This window comes from Chiloscyllium plagiosum, chromosome 48 (genome assembly GCF_004010195.1).
Source record: "Chiloscyllium plagiosum isolate BGI_BamShark_2017 chromosome 48, ASM401019v2, whole genome shotgun sequence".
Taxonomy (NCBI): domain Eukaryota; kingdom Metazoa; phylum Chordata; class Chondrichthyes; order Orectolobiformes; family Hemiscylliidae; genus Chiloscyllium; species Chiloscyllium plagiosum.
This window is the reverse complement of record NC_057757.1, coordinates 488040-508199: the sequence shown is the minus strand read 5'-3', so window position 1 is coordinate 508199 and position 20160 is coordinate 488040. Positions and strand designations below refer to the sequence as shown.

At 42.5% G+C, this 20160-nt stretch overlaps 1 protein-coding gene across 4 annotated transcripts; it reads left to right on the top strand.

Moving 5' to 3' along the window:
- The first annotated feature begins 133 nt into the window (after positions 1 to 133).
- Positions 134 to 7922, top strand: LOC122544281. 4 transcript variants are annotated; one of them, XM_043683351.1, is made up of 4 exons: positions 134 to 221; positions 1285 to 1423; positions 4493 to 4637; positions 6624 to 7922. In XM_043683351.1, exons 2-4 carry the CDS (start codon positions 1319 to 1321, stop codon positions 7790 to 7792), a joined length of 1419 nt encoding a protein of 472 aa, XP_043539286.1. In that variant the 5' UTR covers positions 134 to 221; positions 1285 to 1318; the 3' UTR covers positions 7793 to 7922. The 4 variants fall into 4 exon arrangements, with proteins under 4 accessions (XP_043539286.1, XP_043539288.1, XP_043539285.1 ...); XM_043683353.1 differs by lacking the exon at positions 134 to 221 and adding an exon at positions 228 to 430 and having other exon boundaries at positions 1285 to 1408; XM_043683350.1 differs by lacking the exon at positions 134 to 221 and adding an exon at positions 228 to 430.
- Positions 7923 to 20160: the final 12238 nt, after the last annotated feature.

Sequence of the window (20160 nt, the reverse complement as noted above, 5' to 3'; positions counted from 1 at the left end):
TTTCCCCCACTCCCCCCACTCCCCTCTCCCTCCATCCCATTTCCCCCACTCCACCTGCCCCATTACTCTCTCCCTCCATCCCACTCCACCATTCCCTCTACCACAATTCCCCTCTCCCTGAGGTGAGGAGGCGCGCACGCAGGCTTTCCCTGGGCCGAGGGGGCGCGCGCGCAGGCTTTCCCGAGCCGGGGGTGTGCGCACGCAGCCATTCCCAGTGGCAGGTGGGAGTGCGCGCGCAGGGCGGGAAAGCCGAGCGCGAGATTGTCGGACGGTTTCTAACTTTTTTTATTCGAGAAAACCAAACTCAAACCCGCTTCAGGAGACTCCCCCCCCTCCTCGGGGGAACTCTGCGGAGCGACTTTTACCTCAGAATTTCCAGCTTGGGATCGAGCCGTGTTAGATAATAACGTGTTTATATTTTTAATTTCAGGTGATTTTTGTTTCCCCCAAATCCAAACCCCTTCCGCCAGCATGAATCTGAATTGTTTTGTTTGAGCAGTCGACACAATCGTCTCAGCGGCGCGGGGGCAAAGCCATTCGGCCCTTCTGCCCTGTACTAGCCCCACCCATCTATCCAATGCGCACCACCACCACATTTTTAGAGTAATCGGGTGCTTTGGGGGCGGTTTCCCCCTTTCGATCCGCGCCCCGTCGCCCTCAATAGTTGCACCGTCTTTGCTGGACTGATCAACCAAGGAAAATAACCATCACGGGGTTCCACTCTCCTCTTCAAACGTCTCCTTCCCTGCTTGGACAAGGGGCTTGGAAACCGAGCCTTAGCTCCTACGTTCTATCAACGTCGCTAATTATGGAAACAAAAAAAAAATGCTGTGTACCCCCGCCACCCTTGCAATGCTACTGACTGTGGGATCTTGCTGTGCTCAAATTGGCCACTGCCTCATGTAGGCTGCATTCACAAATGGGATGACCCAAAGAGGTGTTGAATTGCAAGTCTTTTTTTTGGATTTCACTCCACGTCTCCTCCAACACCTCAGCGCCCCTCCATCCCCCAAAAAGTAACCCCCCCCCCAATTCCCACCCCATCTCCTGCCTTTGCATCCCTACATTGCCCACCCCCATCCATGTGCTGTTTTACCCCCCTCAACCCTGGACTCCAATAAAGCCCCCTTTATCCTGCCTGTTTAATGTGTGCGATGTTGGGGGATAATGGTGCCCATAGTTGAACGGGTGCGATGTTGGTGATCTGCTTCCCAGAAACAGAGACCAAAATGATTATTGTGTATTGCATGGTATAATGCGTCTTATTTGTGAATTTTGTTTCAGCCTGCCTTCCGTCAACAGACATTCTTGATCACCCATGAAACGCAAAAAGAAGTCTGGAAACCCAAAGGTCGAGGAATGTGACATTTGGTTGGACACAAGGGAGCTAAAGAGGAAGAAAGTGGAGGTTTGTATTTTTGGGGTTGGCATCATCTTCAAAATCTCATAACACAAATCATGTTTTTCTCCCCGTTTATCAATGATTATCTCCACACATGGAGGATTTGGAGCAGGTGCAGAAACGTTTACCAGGAAGCTGCCAGGATTAGAAGGTGTGGGCTATAAGGAGACGCTAGAAAAACTCTGGTTGTTTTCTCTGGAGACTGAGGGGAAAGAAGTCAATAAATCATGTGATGCATAGAGTTGATGGTCAGCATCTTTTTCCAAGAGTTGAAATAGCTAATACTAGGGGCCATGTGTTTAAGGCAAGATGGGGAAAGTTCAAAGAAGGATGTGAGGGGCAAGTGTTTTTACACAATGTGGTAGGAGTCTGTTTGGTGCTGGCAGGAGTGGTGGAAAAGGGCAGAGTGAAGGGATTAGTTTAATCTGGCGTCATAAATGGCCGTTTCTGTCATGTACTGTTCTGTGTTGTGCAATTTCAAATTGATGTCTGAGAATCGCTCCAGTAAAGTATCTTAGAACATTTAACAATGTTAAAGACACTATATGACTGCATGTTGTCACCAATCAGTAGGGTGCCTGTAATGTGTAACTGATCTTCTAATTATTCAGCAACTCATTCTCTATAAAATTGACTGAGGAGGTACTTGCTCTGCACCTAGCAACACCATAAATTATCCCCGTTTCAGAGTCAAGGCATGAGCTGCTTATTCATAGCTATATAAGTTGGATGAGTGATCCTGTTCTATTTTAGTTTACTTATTTCTAGTTTCTGTACATTCAGGAAGACGCTACAGACAGAACACAGGAAATATTCCTGACTGGTCAGCTCAAAGTCGAAGCTTCTCCATTCCAGTCATAGCAAACTACATTGCAGAAGAACACTATTTGGTTATCCGTGCTTGAGTAGTCTCTTTTGAGAAATCAGAAACAGAAATTGCTGGAGAAACTCAACAGGTCTGACAACATCTGTGGAGAGAGAGAAACAGTTAACGTTTCGCGTCCAGTCATAGAGATTTATAGCATGGAAACAGACTCTTTGGTCCAACCCGTCCATGCCGACCAGATATCCCAACCCAATCTAGTCTTACCTGCCAGTACCTGGCCCAAAGCCCTCCAAACTTTTCCTATTCATATATCCATCCAAATGCCTTTTAAATGTTGCAATTGTACCAGCCACCACCACTCCCTCTGGCAGCTCATTCCATACAAGTACCACCCTCTGCGTGAAAAAGTTGCCCCTTAGGTCTCTTTTATATCTTTCTTCAGAACACAGTTGTGAAGAAGGGTGAGTAGACTCGAAATGTTAACTCTAATGTTTCTCCAGCTATTTCTGTTTTTAATTTCAGATTTCCAGCATCTGCAGTGTTTTATTTTATCTTTTTAAGGGAGCAGTTGTGTTTAGTATCACACCCCCTGCGTTTTGTCCATAATCTTGGGAAGTTCTTCATCCACAAATGCATACTTTTTAGAAATATTTATGGAATGATCTTCCAAATCCGACAACTCCTTTTTGTGAAACAATTTCTCCTTACCTCTCACTAGATCCTCATAGAAAGAGACCATTCAGCCCATCGAGTTTGCATTGACCCTCCAAAGAGCATCCCACCCACACCCAGCCCGCCACGCAACCCTGCATCTATCATCTGCACATCTTTCGACTCTGGGAGGAAACTGGAGCACCCGGCAGAAACCCATATAGACACGAGGAGAATGTGCAAATTCCAAATTTTCTTCTCATGCTTTTGAATGTGTTATCACCTAAGAAAATATCTTTTTCTTTCTCTATCAGAGCATCTCATCATCATCTTGCTTTCACCTCCCAACCGTTGCTCCAAGGAGAATAATCTGAATTTTTCCAACCTTTCCTCTTAACTGAAGTCTCTTGTCCCTGTGTTAAGGTACACATTTGAGAAGGCTCAGGGAATCCCTCTCACGGTTTTTCCCCGAGATTGTACTCTTTGGAAGTCTGGAATAAAAAAACTCTTACAGTTTAGTTTAATTTTAATTATCCCCTTCATTAATAGCATCTCTGTTACAACATAACACTGATACCTATAAGTCAAGCTTACTGGATTCTATTAACCCAGGTGAGTAGGAATCACTGTTCTTTCAAGAGTACTGGCCGGCTACTCCATTATACTATTACAGACTATTTTTATACACAAGTTTACAAAGGCGGTACTGTCACAAACACAAAAGTTAATGAAAGCACTGCATGTTTTGAACTAGATAGATAATAGCGAAGGACAATAATTCGGGAGAGAAGGTAATTGATACCGAGTTTTATTCCGAGGTCAGAATTAAACATTATTTATTAATTTCAAAAAGGAACAGCCGTGAATGTTATCACTCGGTGTCCTGTTTGTATAGATTCACTGATGTTAAGGCAAATATTCTTAATAATCTTACCCTCTCTGCCTGTCTATTTTCTAGTGTGCAGTAAATGTGTTCTATAATTCAATTACATTTTAGTCTAAATGGTTAAGGGCATGATTTGGAGATGTCAGTGTTGGATTGGGTTGTGGAGAACCACAACTACCTGATGAAGGAGCAGCACTCAGAAAGCTAGTGCTTCCAAATAAACCTGTTGGACTATAACCTGGTGTTGTGTGATTTTTAACTTTGTTTAAGGACAAGTTTTAAGGCTATAAACTTTCTCACCTGATAGCTTTTTTTTTTAAGATCTTTACCTTTTTTGCTGGTCAGCCAGTTGGTGCTAAGATAGGAGCAGAAGGGATTCTCTTCATGCAGATGGTGATGAACCTGTGGAATTCTCTACCACAGAGGACTGTGGAGGCCCAGTCATTGAGTGCATTTGAGGCAGAAGTTAATAGATTAAGGAATTTAGGGATAATGTGGAAAAATGGCATTGAGATAGAAGATTAGCCATGATCTAGTTGAATGGCAGAGCTGGATTGAGGGGCCAAATGGCCTACTACTCAAATTTCCTGTGAAATCTGGTGACATGAATTAGCCACAATACTCTACCTGAGGCCTACGCAGTGATATATGTAAATGATATTATTTTTTCAGTTTGCGCTGGTGACAAGTTATTCCTAACTTGTTTTATTTTTAAATTTCTTTTCAGTCCCATTCCATTTCAAAGCTGCTGAATCCGCTGTCCAGAAGGAATCACACTGCCGAGGTTGCTCTAAATTTCACTCAGACAAGGGCTCCTCAGCAGTGCATAAAACAGACAACAGTCTCTTCCTTCTTCTTTCCAAAGGCTAAAGGTATGAAAACCTACTTTGCTATGTGTCATTGAGATAGCTGTGGGGACTAACATAAATTTGAATCAAATTCAACAATGCTGAGTTTGTGGAGTCTGAGCAGTCCCTCATGGACCCTATAGTATATACTGTGAGAAAGTTATCCAGTAGAGATTGTGGTACAAGAGACTAAGGGGTTCAACAGAATCTAAGTAGGTCTGGCAGCATCTTTAGAAAGAAAACAAAAGTTACTGTTTCAAGGTCAAAATGACTCTTTTGAGATCTTGTTAGATCAGCCTCATCATTAGAATGATACAGCACAGAATGAAGACATTCGTCCCATTGTGCCCATTCTGGCTCTTTGAAAGAATTGTCCAATTAATCCCATGTCACCTGCATCAAAAGTTGTTTTCTCCTTCAAGTATTTATCCAATTCCTTTTTGAAAGCTCCTATAAAATCTGCTTCCACTGGCCATTTGGGCACTGTGTTCTAGATCACAATGACTCATTGAGTAAAATAACTTCTCTTAATCTTCCTTTGTCAATCAGTATCACTCTAGTTCCCAACACTGGAAAGGTTCTCCTTAATTATTCTATCAAAACCCCTCAATTGTGAATTGAATATTGCCTTAATCTTCTGCTCCAGGCAGAACAATCCCCATTGAATCAATGATGTTTGTGTTTGATTTTTATTTTAAGGTACACACTGTTATGTTCTTTTATGATTTGTTTTAAAAGGTGGCAATAGGGTGGAAGTGCTTACTTCACAAATAATAATATGTAACCACTCCACCTTGGCAACTAGCAAATGTCAAAATGACTTCTCAGAACCATCTGAGTCATTCCTAGTTACCAGATTCTCTTTCTGCTTTGCAAGTGTAGGAAATGATGGGATGTTTGGAAGCGAAGTATTAAGTGCCTGTTTGAACCAGCAAATAAGCTTTGTTTTTCTAAAAATATGCGCTGTTCATAAAATGTGTAAAAGTACATTTTATACCCAAGTCAACTTTATATAAAGTGCAAAGCAGGTCAGTTTGTCTCAGCACAGTATGTGGCAACACACTTACGATTACAGCTTCTGTTCACCTACAGCAAGCATACAGCATGAGGGAGCTTTACACAGTTACCAACTCCATGATGTACTATGATGGAAGGGCCTCAAACAAGTGACCTTTCTCCATTGAATCTCTGCAGCGGCACCCCAAGCTTCTAATGCATCCCTTAGCACCTAGTCTGGCCTGAATTAGCAGAAAACAATTAAAATAAATTACAGTAACCAAAATTATGCTGCAGAAACTCTGGGCAGAAAGCAGAACTAATATTTTTAATTCAGTGACTCTTCATCAGAACATCAGATCAGTTCTGATGACGAGTCACCAGACTCTGCTTTTTTTCCCCCACAAATGCTGCAGGTGTGCTGAGTTCATCTAGCTCTTTCTGTTTTTGTTTCACACCTCCAGCATCCACAATTCTTTTAATAATTAGTTGATTTCCTGTGGTGTTCCTTTGTAGTCAGCTTGGGATCTGCACACAGTTTAAAAAAAAAACTCAATACTGGTTGGTTTTCTGGTGGGAGGTCAGGTAGAAGCTATCTGCAGTGTTCCTCATCAAGGTAAGCCTATGGCTGCATTTGCAAAATGAGAACCGTTATGTGTAAGTCGGACCAAGTTCTGTGCAGGATTCCAGGGTTAATGTAATTAGAATTTTAAAAGGAAATTCTAGTGGCTTGTGAGAATACAGGTGGAGATGAATAGTATTGACACGTTGAAAGGGAAGCTGGATTAGCAAATCATGGAGAATATATTGATAGGCTTAAATTTAGATGGGGATGAGATGAGGCTCATGAATTACCAGCACAGAGCAGAGGAAGTGAATACCTTGTTCCTGTATTGTAAATTCACTGTAGCTATATTTTATAAATTCAGTGATTGGACAGTGAGGAGTGACAATTGTAATGATCAATAATACTGATAAATATCCCAGTTTCTCTTTATCATTTATTCTTCACAGGTAAACTTGCAGACCCCACACGCATATCAATCCTGAGTGCTGTGGGTGCTGCCTCCCCAAATTCTGTCACTGAAAAGGAAACATACACAGATCAGCCTGAGCTGATCACTGACAATGATTTCTGCAGAGACAACTTTGGCTACTCCACTCCTGTGGGCCACGAGGAGAGGTTGCCGTCAATCTTAAGAGCTGTCCACTGCAGCTCAGAGGAGAGAGTGCCTCTTTGTGGAACTACACATGGCAACACTACCCACATTCTAAATAAGCAGGCTCACCAGATGTTCAAGGAAAGAGAACATTCCTGTCTTAAGGGTGGTGCCAACATCAATATTGTTGAGTATGAGCTACCATCTGCACATGGTACTGCAGGAGTAACATGTGCATCTGTTGCCACTCCGAGTGAGCCTCCTGATGATTTTACTCAGCTGGATTTCACTCAAGACTCACAAGGAAATAGAGTTATCTCGCACAGGAAGGTAACCAGATCACCAGCCATGAATTACACATCATATAAGGGAATGCCTGTTCCCGATGGGAAGTCCACTGACTTACCTGCCGCTGCGTCAGAAATCCTGAGCATGCAGAGTTTCGAAACAGGGTTACTTGGCAAGCTTACTTCCACACAACAAAATGTGAACAGACAAAAGTTATCGAAAAGGCAAGAAGTGGCACACTTGCCTAAGAAATTAAATTCAGATTGTTTCAGAGATGTATTTTCAGAGAACAAAGAAAATGTCTTTGGGCCCATGTTGAACTTTAATCTAGCATCTTTGGAAAGACCTTCGCTATCACCAGGAGCCAACTCATTTCTGCACCATTGGAATGTACCCCAAGGTACTGAGGTTTTTCAACAGCCCAAAACAGCATGCAGTGATCAGAGTGTGCTGTCACTCCTGTTCAGCCAAGACTCCCAGGGAAACAGAGTTATCTCTCACCGGCGCACAGACAGCAGGCATGGAGTGGTCATTACCAACAATCGGAACCTTCCATTGGGCGTCAATGGCGGCATATGCTATAATGTTCCTCTGAAAGAGAAACTGCATCATTCAGGCCTCTGGTGTGAATCATCCAGCATAGCACAGTTGAAATATGATGACACAGTCTGTCCACAAGCAGATTTGCTGTTTACACAAGATTCTGAAGGCTATGCAGTGATCAAACATTGTTAAAGATGGATGTATTGACTGCTATTTTATTTCTTTGATTGTCGGCTTTCTCCCTTGTGTTCTGTAGGCAAGTTAAAGATGTTATAAAGAATAAAGATTTTTCTAGTGCAATCAAAACTTGTACTCAATGTGCAGCATTTAAATTGTGCACAAATTCAATCAAACATGCAACAAAGCACCTGAGAATTTCACTTCCTGCCTGCCTCCTTACACAGATATTCTATTTTCAAACTGAGGATTCATGTGACAAATACCAGGTCCATACAGTGTGCAAAAGTTTCTTATCTCTCATCCTAGAGGCTCCCAGGGTCAACACTGAGGGAGTGCTGTACAGTTAGAAGTGTTGACTTTTGAATGAGTTGTTAAACTGGGGGCCCAGTAAATGCAAAAGATATCAAAGTGCTGTTTCAATGAAGAGCATTGAGTTCTCCCCCATTGTCCTGTTCAGTATTTATCTCTAAAACAACATTACTAAAGGTAGGGTATCTAGTCAAGATCATGCTGTTGACTGTGGTAGCTTGGATGCATAACATTTGACTGGAGTGTTTCATACATTATAACTGACTTCAAAAGCACTGCATTGCCTATGAAATACTTTGGGACATTCTGAATAGTATAAATGCAGGTCTTTTCTCAAAGGATAGCTGGCATGGGAAATAGGTAGTACCTCATTGGTGCATTACATATGAACAACAGTGAACTGGGAAAGATCCTGGCCCATCCATAACACCATAAGAGCAGCATTTGGTTATTTGATCCATTGAGTCTTCTCTGGCATTCAATCATGGTTGATATGTTTCTCAACCTCATTCTCCTGCCTTGATCCCCATACTAATAAAAAAAAACTATCTCTGTCTGAAAGACATTCAATGACTTGGTCTCCATAGTCCTCTGTGACAATTAATTCCACAGATTCACTGCTCTCTGGCTGAAGAAATTCCTCCTCCTCTCACTTCTGAAGGGTCATCCCTTCACTTAGGCTGTGCCTGCAGGTTTTAGTCTTTCTTATTCATGGAAGCAAATTCTCCACATCCACTCTATGTAGGCCTCTCAGGATTCTGTAAGTTGTAATGAGATTTCTTCCTCATCTTTCTCAACTCTTATCAAGTACAAGCGCAGAGTCCTTAACTGCTGCTCAAATAACAAGCCCTTCATCACCAGGATCTGGAATGCCTTGTCTGAGAGTGTAGTCAAGGTGGGTTCAGCTGAGGCTTTCATTAATGAATTGGATATTATTTGTAAACAAAAAACACTAGGGCTGTGGCACTTTGGTGAATAGCTCTATCAGAGAGAGAGCACAGATGTGGCAGGCTGAATGACCTCATGTTCTGTAGCTATGTTTAGAGTCATAAAATCAAAGAGATGTATAGCATGGAAACAGACCTTTTGGTCCAACTCATTCATGCCGACCAGATCTTCTAAACTAATCTAGTTCCATTTCAGCACTTAGCCGATATCCCTCTAAACCCTTCTTATCCATAAACCCATCCAGATGCCTTTTAAATATTGTAGTTGCACCAGCCTTCACCACTTCCTCTGGCAGCTCATATCATACATGCACCACCCTCTCTGTGAAAATTTGCCTATTAGGTATTTTTAAAATTTTTCCCTTCTCACCCTAAACCTATGCCCTCTAATTCTGTCCCCCCCACCCGAGGGAAAAGACGTTGTCTATTTACCCTATCCATGCCCCTCATGATTTTTTATAAACCTCTATAAGGTCAACCCTCAGCCTCTGACACTCCAGGCAAAGCAGCCTTAGCCTATTCAGCCTCTCCCTGTATTTCAAGCACTCCAACTCCAGCAACATCCTTGTAAGTTTTTTTCTGAACCCTTTCAAGTTTTACAACATCCTTCTGATAGGAGGGAGACCATTTCTTTGATCGCAATAAATGCACCGCACACTTCTATAATCTCCTTAATAAGCCCAGGGCAATATTGTGGAATGGATGGTGGATCTTAAAACCAAAGGTGTCAGATCCCCTACCACTGACATTGCTCACGTTGAGCTGTAGGGGAGAAGAGTCACATATTTCAAATCTCCGAGGAGCAACAGTGGGTATGTCAGTGTGATTCACTGTGAGCTCAGTATATGTCCCCATGAATAACAAAAGTGAAAGCAAGTCACAGCGAGGAATCAAGGCAGTGCATCATATTTATGTGAGTAGGTTATGCCTCGCTGTGTGAGATGCCAAATTGAAATTTATAAAGATTGACCTGCAACTTATGGAGTTAAGGGAGGAGGCAAATGAAGTAAATATTTCTTCAATTATCTGTCATGGAATTTTACTGCACCAAAGGAAATCATTTGGCCTACTGTGCCAGTTCCTACCACTTGAAAATGTTATCCAATTAGATTCACCAGATTCCACCTATTCTTCTTCCACAGCTCTGCAAATTTGAGTATCTCATTCACTCTTGAAGGTTCTTATTTAATGTACTTGCCATTTGAAACGGCATATTCCAGATCACAATAATTCATGGTGTTAAAAAAATTCTTGTCTATTTCCTCAAGCCCCAGGTTCTCTTTCCATTCAGTCCATTATGGAATTTGGGAGAAACTGATGAGAATAAGGAACTCACTACCATAGGGTGCGATATAGGGAAATTATATATATGTATTTGATGGATAGCATAAAGACATGTGAGGGAAAAAGCAGTAAATGAAAAGGGGATGGGACAAAGCTCATGTGAAGCAGGAACAGCCATAGAGCAGATGAGCCACATGGCCTAACTTACTGCTGGCATTACAAGTACGCATTTATCTTAGTGATTTGAAATGTTTTCTGGAATATAGTTCCATCAATGCTATCAGACTGAATGCTTATAAATCTTGTATAATCTCATTCTTTATGTGGGAAGGGGTTTAGTGAGCTGATCAACCATATGGAATTACAAATGTGCACAATTTCATGATCATTGCTTGTCTGTGCAACAAGCAGACTTTTACTGAAGTAATGAAGAAGAAAGTCTGTCACTGTTTCCCTTCCCATTCCCATTCTCGGCTAGTTATTGGCACTTTCTGTAGTGAGATTTGGTAATATTTATCCATGACTCTGTTGTAGTAAACTCATCTATGATGTGATTTTGTACTGTTCGAATGCTACCACCAGGTAGCCTTAGTGAGCTATCAATTGTAGATGTTCTCTTCAGTGGTAATTATACTTTGACAGCATTTACTGCAACAACTTGCATTGTATAACTCTTTTATCTGTGAAAGCCGTTGCTTCCCAAAAGCATTACCAGGCAAACGTTGACTATGAGCCACATAAAGGTGATTGGAGGACAGATGACGAAAAGTTTGGCCAAAGTGAACAACTTAAAAGAGAAAGGTGTGGAGAGATTTAGGGAGCTAATTCCAGAGGCCAGGGCTAGGACTGCTGAAGACACAACCTCCAGTCACAGGGCATTATAAATCCGAGTTGAACAAGAGACTATATTTGGATGATTGCAGAGACCTTGGAGAGTTGTGGGTATAAAAGCCATCTATGTCCCTACCTGTTCGGAATGCGCCAGGCTAGCATAGTAATGGTAACGTCACTGAACTTGTAATTCAAACACCTGAGGCTATTTTGTTCATTGTTTTATTCAGTCATGGGATGAGGGTGTCACTGGGTGAGCCAGCATTCAATGACGATCCCTAGTTGCCTCGAGGGCAGTTAAGAATCAACCACATCGCTGTGGGTCTGGAGTCACATGTAGGGCAGACAGTGTCCTCCCCTAAAGGACATGAGTGAACCAGGTAGGTTTTTCCAACTATCAACAATGGATTCTTAAATTCCAGATTTTTATTGAATTCAAATTCCACTATCTGCCGTGGCAGGATTTGAACTCAGGTCCCCAGAACATGGCTTCAGTCTCTGAATTAATAGTCCAACTATAATACCACTAGGCATTGTTCTGGGAATGCACAGTAGTTGGCAGAACTTAAATTCAATGAATAAAATATCTGGACTGAAAGCTAGTCTCAGCAATGTTGATCACAAAATTATCATTGATTGTTGGAAAACCCATTGGTTCACTAATGTCCGTGAAGGAAGGTAATCTGCTGCCCTTTCCTAGTCAATCCTACATGTGACTCTAGAACCACAGCAAAGTGAGTGAACCAAGGGCAATTAGGGATGGCCAATAAATGCTAGCCTTGCTGGTGATGCTCACATGTCACCAATGATTAAATTACAAAAAGAGACAAACAGAACACAAGACAGCCTTACAGAAATTGTGTACTGCAACAGATGGGCTATGTATGGCAAAGGAATATCAGAGAGAACATTGGCTGTAAAACTGCATGAGGCTACAGAGAGGTAAAGGGGTGGTGAAGCCACAGCAGAACTTGAACATTAAAGTAAGCATTTCAAAATGGAGGCACTGAGGCCAGACTGGGAGTCAATTCAGGTAAACACAGCCAGAGCAGGTAGATCTTGCACAGTTCTACACCCGGGACTGTGTAAACGAAGGTGCACCAAGTAGACCAGCCTGGATCAACTTTTAAAATGTAGACTGTCATAGGAGGACAATGTTTGGCCTAGAATCATTAAGCATCATGAGAAAATACGTCAGGTGGATAGGCTTGTATTGTAAATATACTTGGGTGACATAAAGAACAAAACCACATCTGATCTTGGAGATGTTATTGACCTGAAAATAAATTTTGCTGTTGAAAGGAGATTAACTAGATGTGGTCCAAACATTTAAGACACAGTAGCTTTGGCAGTGGTAACTAATTATCAATTTAAAATAAGTTCCGGGTCTTGGGGACTTTTGATCAACTGTTGCTGAGCCTGGCATAAACAGACACAACTCATAGAATCCAGCACAGAGGAACCCACTTTGGGAGAGCTATCCCAATTAGTTGCATTCCTGTTCTCTTTCATCTTTGTTCTGTAATTGTTGTTCCCTTTAACAATTCAGTTCTCTTCTGAAAGTTGCCACTGAATGTGTTTCCACCACTCTTTCAGGCAGTGCACTCAAGATCGCCATACCTAGATGTGTAAAAAGAAACTTTTCTCACATTGCCTGTGTTTCTTTGTCATGTCACACACTTAACAATCTCATGAGAAAGTCCCTGGTACTTAAATCTTGAATGCGTTCTAAGTAAAGGATTGTGTTTTATCATATCTCTGACCTGATTTAACAAGGAATGTAGAATCTCTACAATGCAGAAAGAGGCCATTTGACCCAATGATTGCACTGACCCTCCAAAGGGTATACCACACAGACCCAACTCCTGTAGTCCAGCATGTGGTGTTTTCTTTCACCTAATCTGCACATCTTTGGACTGTAGGAGGAAACTGGAGAATCAGAGGAAACCCACACAGACATGGGAAGAGTGTGCAAACTCCACACAGACAGTCCCCCAAGGGTGGAATCAAATCCAGTTCCCTGGCACTGTGAGGCAGCAGGGCTAACCACTGTGCCATCTGATCACCCCAACTTTACAGCATTTCCAAGTCCTTGAATTTATAGAATCATAGTCGTAGAGATGTACAGCATGGACGCAATATGATGTGTATTACATTATCCTGCAATACCCCCACGTTGACCAATAGAAATATATGACAGTAATCTTCCAGATAACGATAAGGTTCCCATATAGATTAGATTAGAGTGGAAACAGGCCCTTCGGCCCAACAAGTCCACACCGCCCCGCCGAAGCTCAACCCACCCCTACCCCTACATTTACCCCTTACCTAACACTACAGGCAATTTAGCATGGCTAATTCACCTGACCTGCACATCTTTGGACTGTGGGAGGAAACCGGAGCACCCAGAGGAAACCCACGCAGACACGGGGAGAACGTGCAAACTCCACACAGTCAGTCGCCTGAGGCGGGAATTGAACCCGGGTCTCTGGCGCTGTGAGGCAGCAGTGCTAACCACTGTGCCACTGTGCCGCCCATTTTTTAAATGTAAGGACTGTGATGCAACTATCAATTAAGCAACAGAACAGGAAATACATATCAGAATATTTGCTTGTTCATTAGTATACATGTAAGTTTTTTAGTATCTTAATAATTCTGCCTTTAAAAAGGGCAACTTTAATTGCCTCAGTGTTCATACCGAAGTTACTGTATCCTATGTGAGACCAGGAACAGCATGATAGTAAATAAAACCATCTCATATAAAGATATGAACACACTGCATTTTTAAAACCAATTTCTATCTGATTTCAATATCTGCAACATTTGCTTTCTCATCTCCCACAGGCTTGGTAAAACCCGAGATAGTGTTTTTGTAATCATTCAGGATGGTAACTTAAATGAGCTGGTTGAACAAAGTCTCTTATCAACTGAAGACTCACCAGGTCATGCAATCATTTCCTAAATCTATCAAGTTAAATGGTCCTAGTTAGAAATGTAGAAATAACTAAGTACAAATGCTTCCTTAAAGCTTGTATTAAACTCACTCCTGCATTTTATAGAAAAAAGTTAATTTAATAAAAATTTTATGTCACAGAGAAAAGAACCATTCAAGCCACCTTGTTCTTTGAAAGAAATCCTGTATCCAATTATTCCTGCACTCCATGGTTTTCTCCACAGCTGTGCAAAGATAAGTTCTCTTCAAGTGCCTGGAATTTAAAATTTCCATGGAATCTGATTTGACCACCCTAAAATCTCAGGATGTATCAACATATTTATGCGCTAGACTAGCTGAGGAACTTGCTAGACCATTGGTGCTTAACCATATAGTTGACAAATAGAGTCACATGTATATCACACCAGCTGGTGGGATTTAGGGAAGCTAAAGAACTTTGGTTGAGTTTTTACCATCAGACAACAATTCCTTAGCAGCAGCCTAGAATGATAATGGCTCAGAAGGAGCCCCCCCCCACTCCCCCACCTCCAAGTAAGTCCTATTCCCTGTTCTATGCCAAAGTCTTTGGAGTAAGTCTTGGATTTACAACTGTTAAACCCATGGAGAGGAATCCTTTTGTATGTCACATGATGATCCTTTCATTATAAATCAGTACATAATCTCATTATCAGTCAAGTCAGAGTGACTTGGATACTAAAAATACCCCAGAGCAGTACAAACTGTGACATTCTCACTCATCTACTTCCAAGATTTGGGGATGGCCTTCACTGGCAAAGCTGTCTTCAGTCACAGCCTCAGTTTGTTTTGTTTCAGTGGTAAAGTCACTCACCCCAGTAAACTGCAAGTGGCAGTTGATAAGAAGCTTTCTTCTCCGGTCAAGGCAAGGGCTTGGGAAATGAACAGTAATAGATTGCTTAGTAGCTCCAAAGAGTTGTGGTGAGTATCATAGTTATGAAGGAATTTCCCTAAAACAGTCCCAATGTGTTTTCAAAATCCCACCCATCATCTAATTTTACACTGGTAGGGAATTTCCAGACAAAATCACAAATATGATTGCCATTAACAGTTGAATAAAGAGTTTGGGAGGAATTTCTTTACTCACAGGAAAATAAGTGAGATCATGGAACTTGCTTTGATGGGGAGTGGTTGAAGCAGAGAGCTACCCCGACAGTTTGAGGGGAAAGAGTGATCTTAAGACCATTAGAAATAAGAGTGGAAGTAAGGCCATTCGGCCCATCGAGTCAACTCTGCCATTCAGTGATTGCTGATGGGCATTTCAACACTACTTATCTGCACTCTCCTAGTATCCCTTAATTCCTTGCGAGATCAAGAATTTATCAATCTCTGCCTTGAAGACATTTAATGTCCCGGCCTCCACTGCGCACCGTGGCAACGAATTCCACAGGTCCACCACTCTCTGGCTGAAGAAATGTTTACTCATTTCCGTTCTAAATTGACCCCCTCTAATTTTAAAGCTGTGCCCACTAGTCCTAGTATCCCCGCCTGACGGAAATAATTTCTCAGTATCCACCCTTTTTAAGCCATGCATTATCTAGAAAGTTTCTATTAGATCTCCCCTCAACCTTCTAAACTCTAATGAATACAATCCCAGGATCGTCAGCCGTTCATCGTATGTTAGGCCTACTATTCCAGGGATCACCCGTGTGAATTTCCCCTGGACACGCTCCAGTGCCAGTATGCCCTTCCTGGAGTGTGAGATAGAAGAAAATAGAGGAAAGTTAAAGTGAGAAGAGGTGATTAAAGAAATAGAAAGCTGATTGAGAGTGCTACGATTCCCAGCTGATGTTATTGCTTGACAAGTCAGATCCCAAAATGAAATCTGGCTTGATAGGTCATATTTTTGTTTTGGTTTGTACGAGGTGGCCCTACATTGAAATGTTGCAAATTTAGTTTAACAAGAAAACAAATTTATTATGTATAATAAAAATCAAAATAGAGTAAACCAAAATATTTACATATAACACAAATTGAAAGATTTTGAAACATGGTCAAATATAATCCCATTAGGACTAACAGCAGTCCTTTTGAGTACTCACACAAGAGAGAATTCCCCTCTTGAGGCTTCATTTAACTGTGGCTTCAATTCTTCGTCTTCATAATCTGGTAGTCTCTTCCTTGGAACTGATCTTAGAATTTCTCAGCTTCAAATAATCTCTAGTGGATTTTAACAAAACACATCTGGTCTGGATCTTTCAAACTAAACTCCTTACACTGAGTTAACCTTAAACTCCCCTTTCTTCAAGAGCAACTGTCCTATGCTTCCTGTTTCAGACAAGACTTTTGCAAAACCTGAAATGAAAAGAACTTTCTTGAAGCTATGGGTGTTCTCCTGCACATTGTTTGTATACAGTCACCTAATGCCCTCTTGAATACCTAATTTGAACCTGCTGATACAATAATTCCACAGTGTTTTCCAGACTCGAACGACTCACTGTGTGTAAAGGTTTTTCTCATATCTCATGCATCCGTTTGCAAACCACCTTAAATCTGTGCTCCCTTGTCCTTGACCTTAATGTGAACTGAAGTGGTTTCTGCCTGTCTGCTCTGTCCAGCTCCTCATGGTTTTGAAAACCTGGATCAAATCTCCTTTTAGTGTTCTCCTCTCCAAGGAGTAAAGTCCTGACTTCTCCAATCTGTCTTTGTCACTGAAGTTTTTCATTCCTGTGATCATTTTCTGCAGTGCATTCACATCATTCCTAAAGTATGGTGTCCAGAACTGTATAGAATACTTCAGCTGAAGTCTAATTAGTATCATATTCAAGTCCAGAAAGACCTCCTTGCTGCTATACTCTACACCATTACTAAGAGAGTCCAGGATACTGTCTGCTATATTAACTGCTCTCCCTTCAAGTCTTGCCACGTTTAATGCATCTGTACATGACATGGGTTAGGCCACTTTTGGAATATTGTGTGCAATTCTGGTCTCCCTCCTATCGGAAGAATGTTGTGAAACTTGAAAGGGTTCAGAAAAGATTTACAAGGATGTTGCAGAGTTTAAGCTATAGGGAGAGGCTGAAAAGGCGAGGACTGTTTTCCTGGAGTGTCAGAGGCTGAGGAGTGACCTTGTAGAAGTTTATAGAATCACGACGGGCATCGATAGGATAAATAGACAAGGTCTTTTCACTGAGGTACGGGAATCCAGAATTAGAGGGCATAGGTTTAAGGCGAGTGAGAAAGATTTAAAAGGGACCTAAGGGGTGACATTTTCACACAGAGGGTGGTGCGTGTATGGAATGAGCTGCCAAAGGAAGTGGTGGAGGCTGGTACAATTACAACATTGAAAAGGCATCTGGATGGATATATGATTAGGAAGGGTTTAGAGGGATATGGGCCAAATGCTGGCAAATGGGACTGGATGGTCGAGTTGGTTAAGTTGAACCGAAGGATCTGTTTCTGTGCTGTACATCTCAATGACTCTATGACTTACTTTCTACTTTCGATTATTCTTTGCTTCCTGTTATGCGCATGGCCCTCAGAGGCCATGCAGAGCCAGTACAAAAATTAGAAAAAATGCTGCTCAGGGATTACTGAACTATTGGAGGGTCAGTGCTGAGGGAGTGCCGCACTTTTGGAAAGTAATTACTGAGGGCGTGCCACGCTGTTGGTGGGTCAGTGCTGAGGGAACGCTGCACGGTTGGATGGTCAGTACTAAGGGAGCGCCACACTGTTGGAGGGTCAGTGCTGAGGGAGTGTTGTACGACAGATGTATCAGCGCTGAGGGAACGCCGCACCGTTGGAGGTTCAATACTGGGGAGTACTACACTGTTGGAGGGTCAGTGCTGAGCAAGTGTCGCTCTGTGAAAGGGTGAATGCTAATGGAACACTGCATTGTTCGATGGTCAGTTCTGAGGGAGTGCCGCACTTTCAGAGGGTCAGTTCTGATGGAGTGCTGCATTGTTGGACAATCAGTGCTGAGGGAGCACTGTGCTGTTGGAGGGTAAGTGCTGAGGGAGCACTGCACTGTTGGAGGGTCAGTACTAAGGGAGTGCCACACTGTTGGAGGGTCATTGCTGAGGGAGTGCTGTACTACATGTGTATCAGTGCTGAGGGAACACTGCACTGTCAGGGGGCAGTACTGGGGGAGCACTACACTGTCGGAGGGTCAGTGCTGAGCGAGTGACATAGTGTCAGAGGGTCAGTGCTGAGCGAGTGCCACTCTGTCAAAGGGTGAATGCTAATGGAACATTGCACTGTTGAAATGTCAGTGCTGAGGGTGTGCTGCATTGTTGGAGGTCAGTGCTGACAGAGTGCCACATTTTCAGAGGGTCAGTTCTGAGGGAGCACTGCTCTGTTGGAGAGGCAGTGCTGAGGGAGCATTGCACTGTCAAGAGGGTCAGTGTTGAGCGAGTGTCGCATTGTTACAGGGTCAATGCTGAGGGAGCGGGCACTGTCAAGAGGGTTAGTGCCAAGGGAGTGCTGCACTTTTCGAGAGTCAGTGCTGAGGGAGTGCTGCACTGTCGGAGGGTCAATGCTGAGGAAGTGCCGCACTTTTGGAAGGTCAGTGCGGAGGGAGTGCTGCACTGTTGGAGGGTCAGTGCTGAGGGAGCACCGACTGTTGGAGGGTCAGTACTCAGGGACTGCCACACTGCCGGAGGGTCAGTACTGAGGGAGCTCCACACTATGGGAGGGTCAGTGCTGAGGGAGTGCAGAACTGATGGATGGTTAGTGCTGTGCTGTTGGAGGGTTCCTACTTAGAAATTCTGCACTTTCAGAAGCTAAATAACAAGGGAGCTCTGCCCTGTGAGAGATGCATTCTTTCAGGGAAAAAAAAATTATACCGAAGCCTATCTGTCCTTTCAAGAGCGTGGAATAGAGGAGTAGGGGACCCCTCTCTTTTGTCCTGTGTTCTCAACCAACATCACTAAAAATGGATAATCCAGTTATTTTCATTTTGTCGTTTGTGGGAATTTGCTATATGATAATTAGATGCCATATTTCCTCATTACACATTCATTGCACTTCAAACATCCACTGTAAAGCAATTTAGGATTTAGTGAGGCTGTGTAACAGAAGTGTGTAATTTGATGAAGTGTTATACCTGTCACACTAACGTAGGCATCCTCAGGCAGCAGAACTGGCATCTCATTCCAGTCTCTTCAGTCACTTAAATAATAATCTGGTTTCAATGCATCTGACAAATAAACTTAGACACAAATATAGACTGGATTCTAGAGGAAGCCTTTGATTAGAGAACTGTCAGGAGAGGATAGTAATTCACAAAAAAATGGTCATTCTCAAATATTTGGTGACAAATCTTGGATTTATAGACTTTTCACTCTTTTTCAGAATATAATCCACATAGAAACTCAGTGAGTAGGCTGACCTCTGGAAATCATATGGTACTGCTCATTTCAGAGTGCTTCACAGATGGTCTTTACTCTTCAACAGATAATAATGAATGACATTTACAGAAAGAGATGGAAAGTAGTTTCAATTTTAGTACCTAGTGAACAGACATATTTGCATAAGGTACTTACCAGTAAGAACAGCTCTGCTCTAAACGTGTCATACTGCTATATAACTTCATCCTGATAAGCAAAGATTCATTTTCATCTTACCCCATTTCCTTCCCTTTCATGGCAGACACCTGCGCAGTTTGAATTGGAGAGGGTGACTTGTCAGGTGATGAGCTTGATCATGGCCTTCTTAGCTTTTCATTTGCATTTCCACAAATGTGCTAGTGATTCTCTGGCAACCCTTCCCCCAGTGGCCAGTTTCTGTGAGGGTTACAATCAAGTCTAACCCTCCCCTTGCACCCACACACTAGTTGCTCAGCATTGGTAACCTTTTCATGGAGGTCAGTTTGTAACTAATTCACAGGTTGTGAGCCTCGCTGGTTGGTCTAGCATTTATGGCTCACTCCTAGATGCCCCTTGGGAAGATGCTGGTGCATCATCTTGAACCGCCAACACCTATGTGATGGAGGTGCTCCAACAGTGCTGACTGTGAGGAATTTCTAGTATCTTGACCTAGCAATGGTGAAGAGTCAAATATAATTGTCCAGTTCAGGAGCGTTTCTATGCTCCTGCTGCCCT